Source organism: Callithrix jacchus, chromosome 16, assembly GCF_049354715.1.
Source record: "Callithrix jacchus isolate 240 chromosome 16, calJac240_pri, whole genome shotgun sequence".
In the NCBI taxonomy this organism is placed as follows: domain Eukaryota; kingdom Metazoa; phylum Chordata; class Mammalia; order Primates; family Cebidae; genus Callithrix; species Callithrix jacchus.
The window spans coordinates 73,344,776-73,371,254 of NC_133517.1; the positions used below are offsets into that span (position 1 = coordinate 73,344,776).

General features: G+C 43.5%; 1 protein-coding gene across 2 annotated transcripts in view; it reads right to left on the bottom strand.

Moving 5' to 3' along the window:
* The window catches only part of FER1L6 (fer-1 like family member 6), a 216,921-nt gene that overhangs the window by 77,946 nt on the left and 112,496 nt on the right, over positions 1-26,479 (bottom strand). For both annotated transcript variants that reach the window (XM_035276507.3, XM_054246765.2), the window contains 4 exons: positions 22,961-23,080; positions 21,258-21,410; positions 10,792-10,969; positions 5,857-5,981 (listed from right to left, as the gene is read on the bottom strand). In XM_035276507.3, the coding sequence (XP_035132398.3) occupies positions 5,857-5,981; positions 10,792-10,969; positions 21,258-21,410; positions 22,961-23,080 (576 nt within the window). The remainder of the gene's footprint in view (positions 1-5,856; positions 5,982-10,791; positions 10,970-21,257; positions 21,411-22,960; positions 23,081-26,479) is intronic.

Genomic DNA, 26,479 nt, shown 5'->3' on the forward strand with positions numbered 1-26,479 from the left:
TGCACTATCTCATTAAACCCTCACTATTGTGATTCTGGGAGGTGGATTCAGTTGTTTACATGCATTTTCCAGATCAGGAAACTGAGGCTCACTTGTCCAGAGCCAGTAAGTGGCAGAACTGAGATTCCACCTGGACCACCTGGCAGCAAATCCCAGGCTGCTAACCTCATCCACTCTCACCTTCTACATGCTAATATTGTCTCCATTTTATGAATGAGAACACTGAGGATTAGGGAGATTCAATGATTCATGACTTAGGAGCAAACAAAATGTTGTCACCAAATATCCTAAAGTTGGGTATTTGACCTAATATTCCTTATGTGGAATTCTACTGTTTTGTGGTTATTGACCGAATTAAATAGATCAAAGTTTTCAAAACCACCCTCACCATTTTGTATGACATCTTTCTTACACTGATAGTAGACTATACTCATTATACAGATGGAGAAGTCAAAAGATACAGAGGACAATAATCTACATAATTGCCCTTGTACCATGAGCATCTCACCTAGAAGTGGCTCACAGCCCCCTCCCAGGCCATTTGAGAGGTGCTCTCAGAAGGGAGGGCATATTTGGTCTTGCATTTTCTTTTCTATTTAATTGGATGTTTGGAAACCTGCCAGTTTCACACAGCTGAAAATTGGAGTTGTTTACAGGACAAGTGGACTCTGCACCTGGGCAGAAGCCCCCCCATTAATGTAGGAGACTAGTCCTGGAAAGTGTTCAAAACCACATTTCTTTCTCTTCCAGGCAGATGAGTGATTTCATAGGTGAATGTATCACAGCAGCTGCTGGGTCCTGGGGAAGTGTCTGAACTGTGTCTTTGTCACTGTTCAATCTAGGAAGGAAGGGAGAGAGACCTGGCCCGGACTCCAAAACTCACATCAAACTGTCATCCCAGCGTTTTACATCGAGTCATTTCTAGTCACAGCACTAAGTCATATTTAGAGAATAATATTTAGAGAAATAATATTTTTATTGCTCTTATTTATGTGGGTGAAAAAAATATTGTGCATTTTCAATTTCTTTTTCTTCTTTTCACTTTTAGAGTATTTTATGTCTGAGACACAACAAGATTTTAAACATAACATTTCGGAGAAAATCTAACTTTTCCAACAGGAAATGAATGGCTTCAACCAACTAATAACAGGAATTAAGAAGCTGCAGCACAACCTTGCCCTGTGTCAGTGACATCACAAAGAACCCTGTGTTTTTATTTTGCTTTTCGAAATAGAAAGGTGATCCATCTTGTAGCATGCACTCGATGGTGTGATACCAAAGCCATTTATAATCTTCACGGCATCTTTCCTATAGAAATATTTGGATGTCTTCTTTGGCACTGGGCTGTAAATACCACTTGATAAGATTCCAGAGGCCAGCATCTTTTCACTCCCCTGTTCATTATATAAACATAGTATTCAAGACCTACAACGTGCCAGGCACAGTATTAGATACTAACACAGCACTCAGTGCATAGCAGATGCTCAGTAGCTATTTGTATGAATAAATGTGTATTAACCTGTCCTAGGAGTTGCTCCCATGGGTAAAAGGACTGCGTGACCATCTTCAGGAGGTGCTAAAAGGTTCACCCAAACAAAAATACATTATCCTACTTCTCTGCCAAGGTGCCTATGATTCGCCTCATTTCTTAAGGGCTTAAAGAGTTATGCATTGTAACTGGGTTAAATGACATTATTTGGAAGTTATGGTAGCACTTATCTCACACTTTGATGAGGAAGCCAGCTATCACGGACAGAGATAGAATCAGGTGACTCTGGAGTGAAATTCTAGTTTCATTACCTACCCAGTGTTCAAGTTGGGCAGATTGGAGATGAACCCTCCAAACCTTAGTTTTCCTCACTTAAATGTGGTTAGCACCTACCTTGTGGGGTTATGACCACTATCCAAGAATATTAAGTGCCTGGCACACATCAGGTGCTCAATAATGGCTTGTTACCCATCCCAGCCCATATTCTTTTATAAATGAGTAAACATTTACTGAACACTTGCCACATGGCAGCCTTGGTGCACTGGGGTAAAAGACCATCCATGTCTTCAGGACTGAGCCCCACTCTGGTTGTTGGAAATTGCAGGTTCCATGCTCCACCCTCTAAGGATTCCTCCCCTTCTCCTCTAATGCTCCCTCTTAGCCACTCAGTCCTTTTCCCTCTTCCATCCTGGAAGCCTTTCTCTGCAGGAGCTTTCTGTCTTTCCCTTTGCACTTCAGTCGCAAGATTTCTGTGTCCTATGTCCCCACTGATGATGGGAATGACTGGATTCCCCTCTTTGAAATATTTCATTACATTAAGTCACTTTATAAAGCATTGGTTTTCAGGAACAGCCTTCAGAGGCTTGTTCTCCCTGAGGACCCTGTGGTCAGGTGAGTGCTACCAGCTGAATGGCACTTGACTTTGACTGCAGAAGCCCAGGCTCAGCTTTCCTCATCATGAAAACTACATAGGCCTGGTGCAGTGGCTCACGTCTGTAATCCTCCTAGCACTTTGGGAGGCCAACGTGGGCAGATCACAAGGTCAGGAGATCAAGGCCATCCTAGCTAACACAGTGAAATCCCATCTCTGCTAAAATTACAAAAAATTAGCCGGGCATAGTGGCATGTGCCTGTAATTCAGCTGCTTAGGAGGCTGAGGCAGGAGAATTTCTTGAACCTGAGAGGTGGAGGTTGCAATGAGCCGAGATTGTGCCACTGCACTCCAACCTGGGCAACAGAGCAAGACTCCATCAGAAGGAAAGAGAAAATGAATGAAGGAATGAAGAAAAGAGAGGAAAAGAAAAAGAGAGAGAGAGAGAAGGGAGGGAGGGAAGGAATGGAGGGGGGAAGGGAGGGAGGGAGGGAAGGAAGGGAGGGGGGAAGGGAGGGAGGGAAGGAAGGAGAGAGGGATGGAGGGAGAGAAAGAGAGAAAGAAAAAGAGAGAAAGGAAGTAAGATAAATATATAAAAGGGGCAGGTCACCTGCAGACAAGTCCCTCTGTGGTAGCACAGAAGTGAAACAGGAGAGGAGAATTTGCATCCTTTCTTACTAAAATGGAAGTAGAGTGGTGAAGCAAAGTGACTTTGGAATTGGACGGACCTGGGTTTCCATGTTGGTTCCACCGTCTTCTAGCTACATCATTTTCGAGCCTTACCTTCCTCATCTGTAGAATGAAGACACTAATAACATCCAGCTTTGGGCTGCAGTGAGGTATAGCAAACAATGCATATGAAATGCGTAGCATTCTGCCCAGCACGTGGGAGCTTTTAGTAAATAGCAGCTATTATTATTAACAAAAATGAGGTACTTGGCTTGAAGTTATGAAGACAAAGTCCAGAACTCAACAGAACCTATTTTCCCTTTCAAACAATTTGATAAACAAAAGCCATCAGTTCCTTTGAGATACGAATTTAAGTCAAATGAAGATGCTGTATCGAGATGCAAAATAGAAGGATAATTACACCGCAGAGCAAGGATTTCATCCAAATCCTGTGCTCCACTCAGGGCCCTGGAATTCCACGGTGCTGTAGTGTCCATCCTATGAGAACTCCCTTGCTGTTGGAAGGAAGCCTCAATGGCAATAACAATAAGCAATCACACAGTAGCCTTAGTTTTAAGCAAGGTACTGTCCTGGGTATTTTATTCTCTGGAAGGAATGCACAAGGTTATCATCCCTATTTCACAGATAAAGAAGTTGAGGCACAAAGAGATATTTGTTTAAAGTCACAGAGCTGATAAATGGAAGAGCCTGGATTTCAAGCCAGGCAGTGCAGCTCTAGAGTCTATACTCATCATCACCATGCTGCATACTGACTCAAAACTCAGGAAAGAGAAAGTAGTCTGTTGTCTTCACATTTTTATGCTCAGTCACTGAATGAGGATGATGTCGCCTTCCTTCTGAGGTTTCCCCTGACTTCCCTCCCTGGTCGAACTAACCTTTTCTCTGCTTGGCTCCTGTAGGACTCTGTATGGCCCTGCACCCTGGCTTATCATAGTGTAGTGCCTCAGCTGTCATGAAGCTGGTATCCATGCCTGGACTGCATATTACCCTGGAGCAGAGTCTGGTTCCTCCCATCCTCCAGAGCCCAGCATGTGGCCTGGCAAAAGCCAGCACCCGACAGGCACTGGTTAAACACACGTGAGGCTGGTTCACAACATGCTGTCAGTCTGTGAGTCATAAATCAAAATGCAGTCTCATCTATCATCCAGGTCATGGGCTTTGCCCTGGAGAAAATCGTCAGCCCTCTCAACATCAGCCAATGTCATGGCCAGCATCTATCCATCATTTGATAAACTATTTGCCTTTTCATGACAGTCCCATTTTAAGATGACAAACCTGAGGTTTAGCGAGTTGTATTAGTTGCCCAAAGATGTGCAGTCAGAGAGGAGAAGAGCTAGAAAGTCACCCTAGGACACTTAGTGTGCTAACTCCCTAAATGGGCAGTTCTTTACTGAGCTTCTCTCTCTGCAAACTGCAAATCTGAGAACAGAGTAAATTTAGACAATATAATCTAATGAGAAAAGCATCCTACTATACTTTCTCTGATCGGGAATCCTTATTACATTCCTAAGACAAAGGAAACAGGCAGAATCCATACTGTGATTTGCATATTTGTCTTTTCTAAAACTCACATTGAAATTTAATTTCCAATGTCACAGTATTGAGAGGTGGGGCCTTTAAGAGGTGTTTGGGTCACGAGGAATCTGCCCTCACAAATGGATTCATCTATGGATTAATGGGTTGTCATGGGAGGGGAGCTGGTGGCTTCAGATGAGAGGCCTGAGTGAGCATATTAGCATGCTCAGCCCCCTCACCGTGGGATGCCATGAGATGCCCCACACTGCCTCAGAAGCTGCAGGGTCCCACCAGCAAGAAGGCCCTCAACAGATATGGCTCCTCAACCTTGGACCTCCAGCTTCCATAAGTGTAAAAAATACATTCCTTTTTTTTTTTTTTTGAGACGAAGTCTCTCTCTGTCACCAGGCTGGAGTGAGTGCAGCGGCACCATCTCAGCTCACTGCAACCTCTGCCTCCCAGGTTCAAGTGATTCTCCTGCCTCAGCCTCCTGAGTGGCTGGGACTATAGGCACCCACCACCACTCCCAGCTAATTTTTGTATTTTTAGTATAGGCAGTTTCACCACGTAGGCCATGATGGTCTCGATGTCTTGATCTCACGATCTGCCCACCTTGGCCTCCCAAAGTGCTTGGACTACAGGCGTGAGCCACCGCGCCCAGCTCCTTTTCTTTATAAATTATTCAGTTTCAGGGATTCTGTTATAAGCAACACTAAACAGATTAAGACAAGCCATCTCCCTTAATACTCACAACCTCCATTAGGAAGTAGTATTTTCCGGAGGAGGGGGACTCTGACGCATAGAGACGTTAAAAGCATGCGAATCTCCCCAGGGGCTGAGTGCAAATTCCAGAGCATGACCACAAAACTGGAAAATGTTTCTCCCCTCTGAGACCCCCTCATAATGACTGGATCATAAACCTCATGCAGGTTGTCTTTGCTGTTTCCTCATTTGCTCCTTCCCCACTGCACTTGGCCTTGTGCCTGGCACTTCAGCAGGTACCCTGGGAGTTCCAGGTTCTGCTTCTCCTCCCCACTCCTCTTTTTCTCCTACCCTTCCTTTGTCTCAGGGACTTGCTTCCTTTGCCCTAGGACAATGAATAACAGTGAAACAATAGACCTACTGCACGTCAGTCCTTCTAGGCATATATTCACTTTTCAGTCTGAAACATCTACACACCCAAAGGTGCAGCTATTTGCAACATGCCCCCATGTTTTTCCTTCCTGGGCTCTTCCGGGGATCAGTTGCAGGCTGCAGGAAGAAAGCAGGCTGTCGTGGTTACCCTGGTTACCTTTGTGGTCTGGCAGTGAGAAAGGAACGTGACTTTGGCAAAAGGGTCTGAAAGTCCACTGCTGTCAGCCGCGATGAGGCCCCGGGCTTGGTACATGTGAGCTCTCAGCTGAAAACTATGCCGGTCTGTGGACAAATCATGGAAGGGGGCAGGTGTTAGCGGGCTTTTCAAGAACAGCATGTACACATATGTGTCTGTGTGTGATGTCCATCTGTGTATCCACGGACACACACAAAGAGACCACCAATCACATCCACCCTCCTCTGAGACTGGAATGGAAGCCCCAAAGAAAGGGAAGAGGTGATATTTGTGGGGGACTGTGTACCCAGGCATCTTCGTTGGTGCCTTTACCAGGTTATGTCATGTGTCTTATTCTTCACAAAACCCGTGTGAAATAGCATGATCTCCACTTTATACATGAGGAAAAATGGCCCACAACAGCGTTAAAAGCATTTCAAAAGTTTGTACAATTAACACATGCCAGAGTCAGGATTTTTATTTCTGTCTGATTCTAAAATCCCCTTCTCTTTCTAAAATACCACATTTTACTCCCTAGTAATTCTCCTGTTTATACAGGTATTAGTGTGTGTGTGTGTGTGTGTGCGCGCGCGCGCGTGTGCATGTGTGTGTGTGTGTGAGAGAGAGAGAGATTGAGAAAGGGGCTGCTCCACAGTTTTCATGTCAATAAACACAATCTATATCTCAAGTCATCCATTCACTCATTTTCCATTTAGCCAGCCGGGGTCCTTTGGAGTACCTACTGTGCAGAGTCTTGGTCTTGATCTCTGAGGATTCCATGCTAAAATAGTCCCTGCCCCTGGGGAGCTCCTGGGAGAAGGCAGAAGATAAGACAAGGACCCACATCACAGTGGCAGGGGGAGGCTGGGAATAAGTGTCCTGTGAGAATGCTGGCAAGGGACACGGGGGAAGAGGGCAGGAGTGAGCACACTGTGCCAGGATAGGAGGCAGAGAGAAGGCCTAAGGCTGGGGCAGCTCAGGGTTCAGTGGGGAAACTGAAAGTAAGAGTTGTGTTCATCACAGTCCTTGGTCCATGGCACTTTCTGATCATGGCCTCTCGCAGGGAACCTCTTGGTTTGTATATTCACGTGCCCCTTTTTACTTCTTTACCCACTCCCATTTTCCCTGACTCTCCCAAAGCTACTGTGTTCAGTGTGTGTTTTTGTGCTGAATTGGGGAGTGGGATACAGAAACTCTCATGCACTAATCTGAATCACTCTACTTAGTTAAATTCAGGGTACAAATACCCTGTGAACTCCCCGCCCCCCCACAATGCCATCCCTAGACTGATATCACACGGGTCTGTAAGGGGACTTCTACATGGCTACTAATGCTTTATTAGAGTGCCTTGATTTCTTTATTTGTAAAATGGAGGTAATAATAGTTCATCATAGGGTTATTGAAGGGAACTGAAGGGCCGAGAATGGTGTCTGGCACATGGGAAGAACTCGAGAAGTGGGGTGAAGATGCTAGAGGGTGGTTACTACTGCTCATTGCAATGTGACCTGTGGTGAGCACCTGGAAGCAAGCTGCGTGTCCATCACTGGGGTAGTAGATAGGAAAAATGTCAGGGAGTTTGGGAAAGCAGCTAGGAGCAATGGATTAGAGATACACATGGCAAAATGGATGGATCTCAACAATTTAAGTGCTTAGCAAAAGAAAACAAAACAGCATGAGTTAGGAGACACAGCACTATCCATGTAAAGTAAGAATATGTGCACGCAAAGGAATCATTTACATTAGCCAAAGCACATTCAAAGAAAAAGGGGCAGACCACAGGGGAGGTGGTGCTGCCCTTTGAGCAGAGCCCTAAAGGATGATAACATTTGGGAGGCAGGGATGGAGGTCCCAGGACACTGGAGCAGGATGAGTCAAGACAGTCAAAACACCAGGCCACATGGGGCAAGAGTGTAGTCCAGTTTGTCTAGAGTCTAGGGACACAAACAGCTATAGTTATATCATTGAGAACCTATGAGGCCTGAACGAGGTGAGAGGTAGCTCTTGAAGGTCTGTGCACAGAAGCTGATGGTAGCAGACCAAAACTTCAGGAGGATACAACTGAGTCGAGCTAGCCATGGACAGACGAGGTGTCAGGCAGGGGAACCAAAAAGGAGACACCACCACCCCTCTAGGACAGAAGTTTAAGGGCCAGAGCTTATGCACTGGAGGAAGGGATGGAAATGAGGGGATGGGAAGGACATGGCAGCCCTGGGTGCTACAGGCCTTGAGCCCTGACTGGCAGGGTGAGGAAGGACAGGAAAGGCAAGGGGTGCCAACGACAAATTGTGTTGAGGCTCACGCACGTGCTGTCCCTCCACCCTCCACCCCATGCCACTGGCTGCATGGGGACCAATATGGAACCTGAGAATGTAGCAACCATATCAGACCCACTCTCATCCTGAAAAGGATTTGGAAACTTGAACTCTGCACACTTCTCAGTTAAGTCTGGGTACTTGTAGTGAAAGTTCTCCGCACTCTGTCAAGGGAGAGGAACCAGAAAAGTGATTCCTTTGGGCCCAATTCTAACCCCTCCCTCTGTCCCATACACCAATTAACCCTCATGACAGGCTGGGCCCTGCTGGCAAGGGACGCCCTTAAAATGGCAAAAGTAAATGACGGAATGTTCAGCAGATGGCACGGGGATTTGCTGAAAGGAGTGTGTCTAGAGATGACCCATGTGTTCCTTAGCATGCTACATAGTTCAGCAAACTTCTCAGCTGAGAGTGAACTTGGAAATGGTTCACCCCATAAAAATGTTCATCAGCTGCCCCTGAAATGACTAACCCTGTAATTTTAGCAGATCTCCGTGCCCCCACCAATGGCAGCCACACAAGCTGTGCTCTGCACAGTTCCAGGGATCCCTATTTACCAGGGATCCCTATTTTACTTTTCTGAAACCTGGAGTCTTACTACTTCTGTCCTTTGGACTAACCTAGTTACCCTCTGCACACTTTATTGGTACACTTCTTGTGCCAATAGCTTGCTTTTTACTTGTGGTTATGAGAGAAGTATCTGACTCTCTCCACTTGAGGGCCAGAATCACCTCTCACTCATCTCTATGTTGACCGCTAGTTTTTCCACCATGTCTTCTATATACAGGTGCAAACTAATTATTTGCTGAACAAGTATTTTCAAAATTCTCCAGTAGGTATGGAAGGCAGCCAAAGTCATCAATGCCAGTGCACAGCAGGAAAAGTTTATTAGGTCACTCTATGAAAACAATACACCGCAGAGCATCAGAAAGCACTGGGAAAAGTCTCTCCTCTTTTTTGAATTGTTAATAGCTGGGACAGCAACCAGTCCAGGTCCTTGGGCCCTGGGTCTCTAGAGATAGTCCATAAAAATAGGAAGCCAAGTTAGCTTCCTGTTTTTTCCTATCAAGTTAATGTGAATGTTTTTTACCCAAAGATGAAAACTCTCTTAAGGTATGGTGGAAGACACTAGAAAGAAAGCAGGGTTTGGAGACATTTTTTCCCCATGATTTATGAGCCGTGTGATTTTGGGCAATTTCTAAGCATCTCTTATACATAACTTTCTTCATCTGTAAGATGAAGAGTCTTCCCAAGGTTGATGTGAGAAATCAGTGAGATATTATGCATAAAGTATAAGGCACAATGCTTGGCGTGTGGTATTATATATTTTCCAAAAAGACAATGTTGGTGTGCATTTATAATGGGCATAGAAACCATGAGCTGAGCCATTGGATATGTATTTCCAGAGCCTTGTCTTCTCTAACTATTGAGCAGCTTTGATTCCACTGGCAGTCTAGGTCAACCAACCAATCAGAGGAGCCGTGGGCAACTGAGGAGAACTGAGTGTGCAGACAGTTCCCCAGTGTTTCCAACACAGGCTCAACCCAAAACTCAACTTCAGCAGAAATGAAGGTAAAATTACAGGCTGCTTTTCCTGAACTCAGCAGCAAGAGATAACATAAATGGAAGTAATTTGGAAGCAGAAAGAAAAATGCAAATTGTAAGGAATATTTATAATAAAATTTAAAATGCATCAAAACATAAGCATGATGGCACTTACAGAAAATAACCACATGGAAGGAAGGATTCCATAAAGCATGCTGAATTTTAAAAGTAGCCAAGCCAGCCAGGCACGGTGGTTCAAGCCTGTAATCCCAGCACTTTGGGAGGCCGAGGCGGGTGGATCACGAGGTCAGGAGATCGAGACCATCCTGGTCAACATGGTGAAACCCGGTCTCTACTAAAAATACAAAAAATTAGCTGGTCATGGTGGCGTGTGCCTGTAATCCCAGCTACTCAGGAGGCTGAGACAGGAGAATTGCCTGAACCCAGGAGGCGGAGGTTGCAGTGAGCTGAGACCGCACCATTGCACTCCAGCCTGGGTAACGAGAGTGAAACTCCATCTCAAAAAAAAAGAGCAGCCAAGAACCAAGCTGGAGAAATATGAGTGAACCTACTGATACCAGTCACCACTGGGTTACTACTAGGAAATACGAATATCTGCTGTTGACATGTCAAAACCCCCATGCACATAAAAGTAAAATCTGCCTTAATTCCACAGATCACATGAGCACAAGAACTTATTGACGTTCTCATATTTTTGCTTAAAACACAAACTCAACCTACATAATCTGCTTACTAATTGCTCCCTCTTTATTCACAGAGAAACATAAATGTTTCTTCCAGATGTGTTTAATGATACTTCAGATGGGACGTTGGACGGGAAGGTAGAACACTTAGAAACTGTACTGGAGAAGGCCAATAAGTTACCCTAAAATAATGTGCAAAACACTCATGCATGCTGCCCTCCGAATTCCCTTTTCAGAAGCCCACCTGAGACCTCAAATGACCCTCTTTGTCCAAGGGGACTCTACCTTGGTAATGTAGGTTGGATGGGGAGGGTGATTGGTGCCAGCCCTTTTGGAGGACTGGGGACCGACCGTACCTTGGTAGTATAGTTTGGAAGGGGGTTGATTGGTGCCAGCCCCTTTGGAGGACATTTCTGCTTCATAGCCTGTGGGCAAGTTGTCCAAAATGGCACTGGCATGCTTGATGGAGCCCAGCCACAGGTACACGTCGACTTTTGCTTGCACAGACCAACCAGCCGGTCGTTTTCCAGGAGGCTGGAGAAAGGTTACAAAAAAAGACTGACTTGTTAGGCGGAGATAATTATAGGCCTCCCCTTTGTCCTTCCTGGAGACACACTTGGACGTAGGTTCAGAGAGCAGCTCTCCAGAGCGCCTCTTAAATCAAAATAAAGGCGATGGCCCCAGTTGCCTTGATGCACAACTCCAGAGGAAGATCCAGGTTTAGTGGGACTTAAAGCTTAAACTTGCACTGTGATAAGCTCTTCCAAGCCATGGGTCATTTAAACTTCATAGAAAGTAGGTGTATTTATTGGTCCCATTTGATAAATGGGAATATGCAGGCTCAGAGAGATAAAGTAAGTTGCCTACGATGGGCCAGTTTTTAAGTGACAGAGACAAAAGTCAAAAATACAAGAGATGATTCCAAATTTAGACTCTGGCTCTGCACCCTATAGCCTATCACGCAGAGCCGAAATCTTCCTGGAACTTCCAACTGTCTGGAGTTCCAACTTGACTTGTTACCTCTTTGCTTCATTTAAAAGAATCCTAGTATTTCTTCGATAAGTCGGGACTCTATGTGCTTAGAAGAAGGTACCCAGGCTACCATGGACATTCTTCCTGGCTAAACACCTCCATCACTTCCTCATGCAGTGTGGTCTCAGATTTCCTTACCACTCTGCTCTCTCTTTTGAATGTGCTCAGATTTGTATTTTCATTTATGTTTGCCTTAATTTCTATGTTTCTATCTGCCTTTGTGTGGGTAGTATGAGTATGTGCAGGGAGTGTGTGCATGTCCACATGTATGTGTGTACATGTGCCTGTGTGTACACATAGTTATGTGTGTGTATATGCCTGCATGGGGGCATATACACACACATACAGAATCTGAAGGACACAACAAAATGTAGGCAGCGTGACTCCTTTGTTTCTCAGTCACCAGGATTAGGGTGCCCCCTTACCCCTCTAAGGAGTCCCAGGCCCCAGTCTTGGCTGTTGCTGGTGAGGTCATGATTCTGAGAGTAACCTACGGTGCTTAACTGCTACTTCTCCAAATGCTGTGAGCTCTTCTTCTAAGTGCCTCTTCTTGGTGTTTCTTAGAGTTTCCTATGAGTCATTTTCTTTATATATTTTTTTAAACATCACTTCCTTTCCATAGAGGGTCACAAAATCCTATTATTAAAGGCCACAACTTGCTCTGGCAATTTCCAAGGCCCCCATGGAGAGCCTCTGAATCTGAAATTGAGCATGGCTGTTTGCCTTTTTACTGTGCTCTGCAGGTGCCATAAATGGATTTTCAGCAACTCAGTTTAGCAACTACTGCAAATGCTGCTAGGCCCTGGCTAAGGGAGTGGAGCCAGAAGACCAAGTCCTGGCCCTCCCTCCAGGGCTCACAAAGAGGCTACTCCACTTGGCCACTTACCTTCACTCAAATGCAAAGAGAGAAAGTGCTGAGAAAGCAGAGAGGTAGCAGCAGCGATTTCCATCCTTCCTTAAAGATTCAAATATTTAGCTGGGCTTTAATGGGCACTTTGGAGTTGGATCCCAGAAAGAGAGGAAAGTGTGTGAAAAAAGATTTGGGTAATATGAGCTAATATTTAGCAAGTGCTTACTTCGTGCCAAGAACACTGCTAAGAGCTTTCAGGAAAGAAGTCACAACCAGTAAGCATGAGAGCTAGACAGAGGATGACACAGATGAAGCTGGAGAATCCTGCTCAGTATGAGGAGGAGCTGGGACTGTATTCTCCAAGCAGTAGGAGGACAGTATTTGCTGAGCTCAAAAAAAAAAAAAAAAAATAAAAGACAAATAAGTTTATTTTGTTCTTGGCAAAGGCAAACATTCTACAACCTGTAATTTATAAAGTTATAATAAGACAGATAATCCTCAACTCATCACTGCTCCAATAGTAATAGCCAAAATGTCTGGAGGAATACATTTGTTCAATAAAATTAATATGTACTGAAAGCCTAAGATTACTTTCCTGGAATAAAATCAGTCTCTCTGCCATTTGTAGGCATCACTAAGATATCAATTCATAAAGACAAGAATATTGTCTGTTGCTTCATTGCCATGTCCCAGTGCCTAAAAGAGTTCTTGGCATCCAGGAAGCATGTGGTAAATACATGTTGAGTGGGCCAGGCGCGGTGGCTCATGCCTGTAATCCCAGCACTTTGGGAGGCCACGGCAGGCAGATCACAAGGTCAAGAGATTGAGACCATCCTGGCCAACATGGTGAAACCCCGTCTCTACTAAAAATACAAAAATTAGCCGGGCGCGGTGGCACACGCCTGTAGTCCCAGCAACTCAGCAGGCTGAGGCAGAAGGGTCACTTGAACCCAGGAGGCAGAGGTTGCAGTGAGCCAAGACTGCATCACTGCGCTCCAGCCTGGCCACAGAGCAAGACTCTGTCTCAGGGGGAAAAAAAAAATATCTATATCTATATATATATCTATATCTATATGGAGGGAGGGAGGGAGGGAGGGAGGGAGAGAGAGAGAGAGAGAGAGAGAGAGAGAGAGAGAGAGAGAGAGAGAGAGAGAGAGAGAGAGAGAGAGAGTCCTTTATTTACTTGTCTAACAATAATATTTAACACATGTTGAGCACTTACATCGTTCTAGGCCCTGGTCTCTTCACACAGAATGTTCTATTGCATGCATGCTATTACCAAATCACGGGTTATCATTCATCTTCACAGTAACTATATTAAGTAGCTACTTTTACAATGTGTTTTTTAAAGGTGAGGAAGCAGAGGTTCAGAGAAGTTAAGACAACTGTCCAAGGTCACAGAGCAAGGCAGGGTCAGAGCCCAGACTCTTAGCCAATGCTCCTCACACACTGCTGTGAGCACATGGATTGCCAGGGCATCTGGTTAAAATGCAGACTCGAATTCAGCTGGTCTCTGGGTCAGTTTGAGAATCTGATTTCTTCTCATGGATGCTAATTCTGCTAGTCTACAAATCTCACTTTTAAGTATTTGAGCAGCATGTTCTTAACTTCATGTGCTACATTGCCCTGAGCAAAGCAAATCTGAGATTCTGCAGGGTTTTCTTTTCTTTTCTCTTCTCTTTATCCATCCCTCCTGACCAATAGGTCTCTGTCTGTCACCCAGGCTGGAGTGATGTGGTACAATCTTAGCTCACTACAAACTCTGCTTCCTGGTCTCAAACCATCCTCCCACCTCAACCTTTGAAGTTGAGGAGGTGCCACCACACCAAGTTTTTGTATTTATCTATTTTTGGGGGGTTAGAGATGGGGTTTTGCCATGTTGCCCAGGCTCATTTCAAACTCCTGGACTAAAGCAATCTGCCCATCTTCGGCCTTCCAAAGTGCTAGGATTACAGGCATGAGCCATTGAGCCTGTGCCTGTGGCCTGTGTTTCTTTTCTTTTTCCTTTTTTTTTTGAGACAGAGTCTTGCTCTGTCACCCAGGCTGGAGTGCAGTGATGCAATCTCAGCTCACTACAGCCTCTGCCTCTCAGGTTCAAGGTTCAAGTGATTCTCCTGCCTTAGCCTCCCCAGTACCTGGGATTACAGGCACCTGCCACCACACCTGGCTAATTTTTGTATTTTTAGTAGAGATGGGGTTTCACCATGTTGGCCAGGCTGATCTTGAACTCCCAACCTCAGGTGATTCACCTGCCTTGGCCTCCCAAAGTGCTGGGATTACAGGCATGAGCCACCACGCCAGGTTAGCCTTGTGTTTCTTGAAGTAAAACAAAGCAATGACAAAAGACATCATTCATTTCTACTGCTACTAAACAACATGTGTGTATATAAACTCACGGTTAAAAATCAAAGCCTCAGCTAAAATCTTGTAAATGTGTTCCACACAGACCATTGCTGTACTCCTAGAGTTAGCAGCTTGCGCATTTTTAAAAATATATACAAATTGGAATGGCTGGCAAATGATACGGAGTGTCTCACTTAAGTATCTAAGTTGGATTCACTTAACATTATTGAGACCCTTCCCAGGTGTTTTCAGAAACAGAATCCCATTTTTAATTTCACATGTACTTTCAGCCTGGTTACATGTCTGCCCCTGTCTTCCCCCTACGGGGGCCCAGAAAACAATACCCCAAAATGAAAGCCTCAGAAGAAGCTTCAGAAGCAGAAGTGTTTCTCTTTCTCCTGCCCTCCTGTCTCTCAATCCCATTCACCCCCAGGTTAGCCATAGAAACTAGAATCTCTTCCCTCGTGCAGGTCATGGAAACCAGAACCCCATTTCCCCAAAGCCAGCCTTAAAACCTAAAAATATAACTCTAACTTTCCATCTGCCCTTCTAGGTAAAAATTGGCCAAAAAGAAATGATCTGACCTACCTTGTCCGACTGTAGCCCATGCCAGAGAGGGTTCTCCCCCACACCCAGAAGGAAAGAATGCTACAGAGAGGTCAAGAAGCAGCTAGATGGACAGGCCTTGGTGGGTTTCCCCACTCAGTCCACTAGCATTAGATCATACCTTTTTAATTGAATCACATTTCTACATGTCTGTCCATATTTTATTGAACCTAAGCATAAAAATGGAAAATTTCCCCATTTTGGGATCTTCCTTCTGAAGGTTCCCACGTTAATGTGTATATCTAATATACACATTAAAAAATCGGTACACCTTTTCTCCTATTAATCTACCTTTTGTGCATCGATTTTTCAGTGAAGCTTCAGAGGGCCAAAGGAAAGCTCTCCCTTGCCTCCTACACCTGCTTCCCCTTCCTCTTCTTCCTCTCTCTTGTGGTCCTGAAGCCTCACCAACCACAGCAAGCTATTTCCCTTTGAGAGTAGCATGGAAAGGTAGGAGAAAAGAAAACGCAACAGAGAAAAACAGTTAAGAATGCAAAAATGCATTTTAAAAAGCTGTGATTATCCATGTATAAATATTGCATGAGACAGAGTGCTAAAGGTTCAGTCTCCCTGCTGCCTCACAGGGTCCTGGTGCAACCCAGCCAGCTCAAAATGAAGAAGTAGTCTTGGCGAGTGAGAGAAAGGAGAGAGGTGGTAACTCACATGAACTGTGTTGGAGTTGGTCAATCAGTGTTAGTGAAAGTGAGGTTTGTTTATGTGGTAGAGGTTTTACTCTGTGGCAGGACACAGAAGGGTGCTTTTTTTTTTTTTGAGATGGAGTTTCCCTCTTTTTGCCCAGGCTGGAGTGCAATGGCATGATCTCGGCTCACTGCAACCTCTGCCTTCTGGGTTCAAGATGTCCTGCCTCAGCCTCCCGAGTAGCTGGGATTACAGGTGTGCACCACCATACCCAGTTACTTTTGTATTTTTAGTAGAGATGGGGTTTCCTCATGTTGGGGTGCTTTTTAGCCATAACTTCCTGATATATCCTAGGAAAAACTGGATGGAAAGCTGGAACCTGGAGAACAGGAGATGGATTCTGTGTTGCACACAGAAGGTAGGATAGGGATGGTGATGAGAGTGAGGAGTGAACTCAGCACAGAACTAACTCAAGGAGTTAGTTCATCACACCTTATACAAAAATTAACTCAAGATGTATTAAAGACTTAAATGTAAAACCCCATACCATAAAAACCCTGGAAGAAAACCCCAGGCAATACCATTCAGGACACAGACATGAGCAAAGATTTTATGATGGAATTGCCAAAAGAAACTTCAACAAAAGCAAAAATTGACAAATGACATCTAGTTGAACTAAAGAGCTTCTTCAAAGCAAAATAAACTATTATCTGAGTGAACAGGCAATCTCCAGAATGGGATAAAAATGTTTGCATTCTACCCATCTGACAGAGGTCTAATATCTAGAATTTATAAGGAACTTAAACAAATGTACAAAAAAAACCCCCCACAAATGACTCATTAAAAAGTAGGCAAAGGACATGAACAGACACTTCTCAAAAGAAGACCTTTATGCAGCCAACAAATAAGGAAACATGCTCAATATCACTGATCATTAGAGAAATGCAAATCAAAACCACGATGAGATAACATCTCATACCAGTCAGAATGGTGATTATTAAAAAGCCAAGAAATGAGATGCTGGCAAGGCTGTGGAGAAATAGGAACACTGTTGGTGGAAGTGTAAATTAGTTCAACCATTGTGGAAGACAGTGTGGCAGTTCCTTAATGATCTAGAACCAGAAACCATTTGACCCAGCAATCCCACTACTGAGTATATACCCAAAGGAATATAAATCATTCTATTATAAAGATACATACACATGTATGTTTACTGAAGCACTATTCACAATAGCAAAGACATGGAACCAACCCAAATGCCCATCAATGATAGACTGGATAATAAAAATGTGGTACATATACACTATGGACTAGTATGCAGCCATGAAAAGGAATGAGATCATGTCCTTTGCAAGGACATGGATGAAGCTGGAAGCCATCATCCTCAGCAAGCTAACACAGGAACAGAAAACAAAACACCACATGTTCTTACTCATAAGTGGGAGCTGAACAATAAGAATACATGGGCACAGGGAGGGGAACAACACACATCAGGGCCTGTGGGTGGAGGGCAAGAGGAGGGAGAGCATCAGGACGAATGGCTGAGGCACGTGGGGCTTAATACTTAGGTGATGGGTTGAGAGGTGCAGCAAATCACCATGGCACGTTTACCTATATAACAAACCTGCATGTTGTGCATATGTATCCCGAAACTTAAAGTTATAATTTTAAAAAAAGTTAAAGATCTTTCCCAACTGTAGGACTTCCTGGAACCTTCCACTGGTTGATAGGCACTGAAACTGCAAGAGTTGCCAAGGTCACAACTACTTCTTAAAAGTATTTGAACATGAAACATTTACAGAGCCATTCAGAGAACAGCAGCTCCAAAGAATAAAGTTTGAGGAAACTTTAGCCTAGAGAGTTTAGAGATTTACCTTCTGTTCTACCCCCGACTCCACCTTCCTATCCTATTTCCCAGCTAAAAATTGGAGTGAGTGGCAGATGAGGGAATACTCAGTGTCCCTGGTGCAGCCTTCGCATTTTCCGGTTTTGCCCATTTAGTGAGGACAAAGGGGCATACAGAGAGGTGGTGGGTGAGAGAGGAGCTCAAGTCAGGAGTGAAAATCAAAACAGAAATGAAAACGGTCTTGCTGAATCATCTTATCAAGATATTTTATCAAGTTCATATAACTGGATTCAACAAGACCTAGAAAGCTACCACCCAGAGCAATTCCAATGGCAAAAGGAAAAAACAAATAAAGAAATAAGCTAAGACTTATAGATGAAGATAATATTCAGATGAACGCCCCAGGGCAAAAGTTCTGCATTCTCAACTCTTCTACACTCTGACTTTATTTGACAGCTGTTCTTTGTTCTAATTTTATATCGTGCCAGGATACATCAAAATATTTAGAAGTGAGTAACTTTATACCACCTTTCTAGTATTTTGAGCACAGGGCCTTATGAAGTGATTTGCTATTTTTACGACAAATATATCTTGCCTCCTTAGAATTCTTTGAATGGAGAAAGTTAAAGAAAATTCTTGATAATTGTGGTGAAAAATCAGTTACAGTTTTACTGGAGTGGGTTTAAAAGCCATTTTAGGTCAAGCACAGTGGCTCACACCTGTAATCCTAGTACTTTGGGAGGCCAAACAAGGCAGAGGAATCACTTGAGACCAGGAGTTTAAGACAAGCCTGGATTATACAGCAAGATCCCATCTCTATGAGAAAGAAAAATCAGCCAACTGCAGTGGCAGATGCCTGTAGACCTGGCTATCCAGGAAGCTGAGGTGGGAGGACTGCTTGAGCCTAGGAGTTCGAGGCTGCAGTGAGCTGTGATTTGACCACTGCACTCCAGACTTGGCAACAGAGTAATATGCCATCTCTAAAACGAAATTATATTATATACATGACCAGAAAATAACACAGAGAGCCTCACACAACTCGCTGGATATGAGGGATCACAATTACAGCAATGTCCCCTGGGACTTTGGATATCTAGTTGTTATAATGCTAGCATTTATTGAGTGATTATTATGTGAGGCACAACTAGGTGTTCTTTACTTGCATTTATTCACTTCCTCCTCGCTAAAATCTCCATTTAATGAATAAAAAATAGGATGAAATATTTAATGTAGATGACGGGGTGATGGATGCAGCAAACCATCATGGCATGTGTAGTGTATACCTATGTAACAAACCCCATTCTTTATTCATTTGAAAGTTGAAGAATGTTAAGTTGCCGAAGGTCATACAACTAGTATATATTGGTCCTGGAATTCTATCATGGGTTGAATTGTGGTCCTACAACATTTATATATTGAAGTTGTAATCCTCAACACCCAAAATATGACCCAATTTGGAAATAGGGTCAATGCAGATATAATTACTTAAGTTAAAATTACATTGAACAATGAGAACACATGGACACAGGGGTGGGGAACATCACACACTGGGGCCTGTTGTGGGGGGTTGGGGGCTAGGGGAGGAATAGCATTAGGTGAAATATTTAGTGTAGATGACGGGGTGATGGATGCAGCAAACCACCATGGCATGTGTAGTGTATACCTATGTAACAAACCTGCACATTCTGCACATGTACCCCAGAACTTAAAGTACAATTTTTTAAATGACATTGTACTGGATTAGGGTAGGTCCCTAACCCTTTAGATTGGAGTCATAAAAAGAATGTCATATGATGGGTCACACACAGACAAAGGAATAATGTCATGTGCAGATTGGCGCCATTCTAGTAAAAGCCAGGGAACTAACCAGAAGCTAGAAGAGAGGCCTGGAACATGTTCTTCCTAACACCTTCAAGGGAATGGACCTGCCAACACCTTGACCTGGAACTTCTAGCCTTTAGAACCAAGAGATGATACATTTTTGTTGTTTAAGCCAGTCAGTTCATGCTACTTTTTTTTTTACAGTAACCCTAGTAATCTAACACAAGTTCCAACCCAATTCACATTATTTCAAAGCCCATGCTTTAAACCATTATCCCATACTGTCTCTCATTCTCAGTAATAGGGACCTTCTGTCTGCAACATTTAACAGTCACATCTACAGTAGCCTCTTGAGGTTGGATGACACTTAGGGGCTATTTAATGTAGTTAGCTGCCTGCTGCCGTGTTTATATCAAATAGTTGCCTAGCGTGCGCTAACACCTCTAAAGATGAGGAATGCATTATGGACTTCCATTTAGGAAACTATTTCCCTGTAATGTCTTTGTAGGGCCTGATTTTATCTGCGGAATCTCTCCCTGTGTCCCCCTCTCCCTCCCTCTCTCCCTCATACCTCCCCTCCATCTACATGCTAGCCCCACAAACACTGAAACTATTCTCTCAGGCTCAGATCTCCTCAGCTAAGAATTGTCATCCCTTTACCTGTTCCTCTATGGCATGGTTTTGAGCCTTTTCATCCTCCCTGAGTCAGTAAAGAAATAATTATTTTATAGCAAGAAACCAGAACTGATTTTGGGAGGACAGTCAGCTATGAGTTAGGAAAAGTGAATCAGTCAACTTGTACTCTTGTTGTCAGTCACTGGTGGGGTAAAGGCTTTGGACACATTTTCCTCTTATTCATTCATTTCTACTTGCTGGGATAAAAATTTATTTGTAGTGATAGTGAAATACCCATGTCTCCAAGCAAAGCTCAAATCTTGAGTTAGAGACAGTAGAATCTGTCCAGAGATACATGTCTGTAAGGGCCCACCCAGAAGGTATCTGGGGACTCTGTCTTAATGAAGGGTGCAGGACCTCCAAGTTGAAAATTTTATGATTTTATGATTTAAAGTCACAAGGAATCCTGAACTAGCAGTTCCGTTCTTCTTATAATTTTCTTTGAAACTATTTTAAAATACAGATTAACTCATGTGAGAAAATGCCATGGACAAATTACACAAGTGAAAAGGTAGTGAGAAAACTGATAGACAAACATGTTCATCCTGAGAAATCATAGATGACACAAATACAAATATATCCCATGCTCATGGATTGGAAGAATCAATATCGTGAAAATAAGCATACTGCCCAAAGTAATCAGCAGATTCAATGCCATTCCTATCGAAATACCAACATCATTTTTTACAGAATTAGAAAAAACTACCCTCAAATTCCCAGGGAGCTTAAAAAAAAAAAAAAAAAGCCCAAATTGCCAAAGCAATCCTAAGCCATCACATTACCTGATTTCAAATTATACAAGGCTATAGTTACCAAAACAACATGGTGCTGGTACAAAAATAGATATATAGGCCAATGGAACAGAATAGAGAACCTAGAAATAAAGTCAGATATTTATAACCATCAATCTTTAGCAAAGCATGCAAAAACACAAATTGGAGAAAGGATGCCTGAACCTTCCTAGAGAAACAGAAATCTCTCTTCTTTTAGTTAAAATACTGCTCACTTACTTTGAGGAAGTGAGTTTTGATCTTGCCGCAGTGTTTGCCCATCTGCCCTGTGACAGGGGAATAGAGGAGGTCTTTGGAGGCGATGCGGGCATAGGCCACTCTCTTGTTGTTGCTGAGCATCCAGATGAAAACATCAGGGATGGTGTGCTGGGGCTGTGGGAACAGGGGGAGTTGGGATTGGATAGGAGTGGGATTTGAAAGGTTGGTATTGAACAAATGCACTTGCAGAGCTGTATCCTGAAACAGTCCCTCTCTGACAAAACAAATGCCATGACTGAAGTCATCTAGGCACTGAAACATCTATGCCATCAAGCAAATTAAATGCAGCTTTCTAGAGAAGAGAACGCCTTAGGTCATTAATTAAAAGTGCATACAAACCCATGTGCCAAATTGTTCATTGTGCTACGAGAACACGTAAGTTGGACCTGTGATTTGGTGTCTTTGGTAGTCCACTTTTCTCCATCTGCAGGAAAAACGCTTTTGGACAACTTTCCATGGATTTTCCCCCAATTTTCTAGTAATGATTTAGCTCTAAGCACTCCTCAGAGCCAGATAACATTTCCAGAATACTCAAATGAAACAACAAAAACATCGGTGAATGTCTCTGGATGACTTTCCTTACACTTGCTCTTAGGAAAGTAATTTTACAAGGAACTGTGTACCTAAAATATGATTGTAAAATATTTTAGTTCCATTTTAAGTGGTTATTCAGCAGGAACTCAGCTAAGTTGCATAGGAAATCAGACTTTAAAGTTGAATTAATCAAGATAGGAAGAGTAGAATTCCATGCCAAGTGGCCCATTATGTTGTGGCTGTTTGAAATGCAGATTTCTGAACAAACAAACCTCTCAAAACACAAAAGGGGCGTATTGCTATAAACAAGGCTTTGACACTCCTGGACTGAAAGCAGATGCTCTGTCTTTCCTATCCCAAGTGATCAGGTGCAATCCATCCCCAAACTGGGCATCCCTTCTCTCTTGATACGGAAACAGAGACACCAGGAGATAGGCTTTCCCCGCCAAGGGTTGGTCATCACAAACCGAAAGCCCTGTTGCCTGTTCAACACTTCTGAGTTCTTATTAAAATTCCTATGTCTACTGTCTGCCTGTCTCACCAAGTAATATGCCTCAAGGGAATGACTGATTATTTGCAACAAGAATTAGAACTTTCAAGAGGAACAGAAGCAGTAAATCTCTGTCCCTGAAATCATCCCACATAAAACCCTGTTTTGGAGGTTTCTACACATTTGCAGGCTTCAAGAAGGAGTGTCAGTATCTGACAGTTGTAAATCTGAGGGCCCTTTTTAAAAAGGTCATTCTAGAAGTCACAAGACACTGTTTACAACTAACTTTAAAATGAGAAGCTGCTGTGCCCTTACTGGGCATGAGTTTAAATCCTCTTATAGTTGAAAACCTACCGAAGGTCCTGTGCTTATGCTGACTTCACTTGAGCCTGTTAGAGAATGTTCCTTTCATTTTGCTGAATGCTCAGGCTTTGTTTAAAAAAAAATAAGTAAATAAACAAAGCTGTACTTGCTTGGTTTAATTTAAAAATCTCTTCTCTAAACTAGGAGTACCTGCTCAGCTCACTAGGGCTGGGGAGAAAAACATTAATTCCTATTTCATCCATACCAACCATCCAAAACTCCTTGGAAGACATTCAGTCTAACTTTCCAAATGAGGTTTGCCTTTAGAGTAAATTACCTCATCAACAAGAAAGCGGATTTTTTCCACAAAGTTCTGGGCTTCGTGAATCATTTCATCAAGAGATAACTTTTTCTTCTGCTGCTGAATGATCCCCTTGGCCTCTTTGCACATTGCCTCCTAAAACAAGACAAGAGTCAGTATAGTCTTTCTAGAGATCTGGACAACAAGCACTGTCCTGTTGCTGAAGAGACCTGAAGGTCCTGGTGCACTCCACACTGAGCTACTCACATGGGCTGTTCCAGGGTCTGCCACTGTGCATGCTGCCCCCTTAGCGGAAACCTCACAGGATTATGAAGGTGGTAAATATCATCTCACCTCTGCTTGACAGATGAGAAGCTGAGGCCCAGAAAAGGCAGAGGCTTATCAAGGTCATATGGCTTATTAGCCAGCACCTGAATCCAGGCTGATATGGTTTGTCTGTCTTCCACCCAAATCTCATCTAGACTTGTAATTCTCATAATCTCCACGTGTCATGGGAGGGACCCACATGGGAGGTAATTTAATCATGGGGGCTGTTACCCTCATGCTGTTCTCATGATAGTGAGTTCTCATGGGATCTAATGGTTTTATAAGAGGCTTTTGCCCCTTTTGCTTGGCACTCCTCCTGCCTGCCACCCTGTAAGATGTGACTTGCTCCTCCTTGCCTTCTGCCATGACTGGAGGCCACCATGGTCTCCCTAGCCACGTGGAATTGTGAGTTAAACCTCTTTCATTTATAATTACCCGGTCTTGGGTATGTCTTTATTAGCAGTGTGAGAACAGATTAACACACAGGCTTTCTGATATTTAACAACAATGATAATTGCAGCTTAAGGTGTATTAAGCTGTTACTCTGTGCCAGGCAACATCTGAACCACTGGATTAATCCTTTGTTACTCCTCATAACAGCTGTACGAAGTAGGTACTATTATTCCCATTTTACAGCTGAAGAAGCAGTAATGCAGCTACTGAATGGCAGAGCCAGAGCTGACGCCCAGTGGCATCCAGAGCCCATGTGCTTAACCACTGCACTGACCACTTCTTCCCAGAGGTATGGTGGCTGCTTTCAGACCAAGAAGGCATCATTTGAGAAGTGCCACCAGGGAGCTCAGTATAAGCTTAGGAAAAAAAAAATCTTTACAGTGACTTCTAAGGCCCTGTGTGAGCTGGCCCTGCCACTGTCTGCTTCATCTTGTAATATTCCTTCCTCGCTCACTGTGCCTCAGGCACACTGGTCCTTGGAAGCTCTAGAACATGATAAACTTGGTCTATCCTAAAACTGGTGTATTAGTCTGTTCTCATGCTGCTAATAAAGACATACCCAAGACTGGGTAATTCATAAAGGAAAGAGGTTTAATGGAGAACCCACAGTTCTACATGGCTGGGGAGGCCTCAGAATCATGGTAGAAGGCAAGGAGGAGCAAGTCATGTGTTACATGGATGGCAGCAGGCAAAGAAAGAGAGCTTGTGCAGGGCAACTCCCCTTTATAAAGCCATCAGATCTCATGAGACTTATTCACTGTCATAAGAAGAGCATGGGAAAGACCTGCACCCGGGATTTGATTACCTCCTGGTGGATCCTTCCCACAACATGTGAGCATTCAAGATGACATTTGGGTGGGGACACAGCCAAACCATATTAGCTGGTATACTTGGTGATTCCTCTTGCTCAAATGTTCTTCCCAGACTCTACATGGCTGGTTTCTTCTCATCTTTCTTCTCCACTTAAATGTCAACAATGTATTAAATTCCCCCATGTTTTCCTGATCACTGTGGCTTTTTAAGAGTTTCCTTTTTAATCACAATCTGTAATAATTTTTATGAATTTGCTGTTTACCTGTCTATCTTCTGTCTTCACCATTAGTGTGTCAACTTCATTAGGACAAGGACCTCCTCTGTCTTGCCTTTATTGTAGGCTCAGTGTCTAACAGAGCTCCTGACACATAGGTGTTAAATAAATGTTTATGGACTGAATGAACCACTTGATCTAGAAATTCCTCAAGTACAAGCACCAAGTCCTTCCAGCTTTGTTCCCGGCATCTAGCAGAGTGTGAGGCACATAAGAAGCCTCTGCTAATGTTGACTGGAAGAACTGCATACCTGCTATCTACCAGGCACTATGCTTGGAGCCCAGGCCTGGGACAGGGAGAAGAAATAATGTTTCCTTTCCCTGAGGCACTGACAGTTTGGTAAGGTGAAAAGAATACATGCATATAATTAAAATGTGTGAAGCATTGTGGTACTAGACAGGGGCAAAGCTGGTTACCTGGAGAATATGGCATTTGACCTGAATTTTAAAATGTGAATAGAATTAATCAGAGAGTAAGAGGACAGAGGGAAAAATTACATTTGAATATACAGAATCATCAAGGATTCAAAACTGACAGAGCATACACACACGGGAAGGAACCAAAGAGGGATAAAGCTGGGATGCTAGGTTGGGACTAGGCAGTAAATAGCCCAATATATCATGCAAAAGGGATTTAGACTTTATCTTATGAATGACCAAGAGACACCAATGATTTTTTTAAGCATAATGATCTAATAAGATGTGTGTTTTAGGAAGACCATGCTTGTTGTAATATGGAAGATGGATTAGAGGAAGACTTTTGCAATACTCTAGAACAGAGATGCTAAGAAACTCAGCTTAGGAAGTGACTCTGAAGATGAAGAAGTGGAGTTTGTCCCAGAGTTATTAAGGGGCAGGACCTACAGGACCTGGTATTCAACTGGCTACTTAGGTGAGAGATAAAGAGCCAATGTTGAAGCTTAGCCTTCTGGGTGGAGCAGTAAGTATAGCTGGTGGTGCCAATATCAGGATGTGAAACAAGCTTAGATAAGGTGATGGGTTCAGTAGGATATACAGAGTTTGGGGTGATGTGAGACAAGCATGGAGGTCCCCATTAGGAGGCTGGAAATGCAGATCTAGAGATGAGGAGGGAGACCTGGGCCATGAAAAAAAGATACTGGAATCATCAGGCCAAGGACTGTCAGACAATGCAAAGACAGAGCTCTGCAGAAAACGTGGAGTAGAGGGCAGCTGCAGAGACAGCACTTCAGCCAGAGGTGCTGAGAAAAGCCAGCATAGGAAGAAGGTCTTCTTGGTGGTGGGAATCTAGCCTTCCTGAAATGTTCCAGAGGACAGAAAAGCAGCATTCTGGAAAGAAGGATGAATGAGGCATTAGGAGACCTGGGTTTTAGTCTTTGGACTACAGTTAACTAGCTATCATCTTCAGAAATAATCATTTAATCTCTCTGAGCCCCACTCATACTTTAAAACATCCCTGACAAGTCAAGCGCTGAATAATTTTTCTTTGCAGAATTATCCTGTCCTCACATGAAATGTCCCTTGGTGCCACTGTTGGAACTGACATTTCCAATTGAGTTAACCCAGGGCCTGACTGGGTCTGGCAATTCCAGTCATCAGTCATTGAACAAGAACTGGGCAGCTATTAGGCACCTAGCACGTGCAGGTTCCCAGGATAGAGAGGGATATCAACTATGGCCCTGTTCTCAAGAAGGGCTTACAAATTTTAA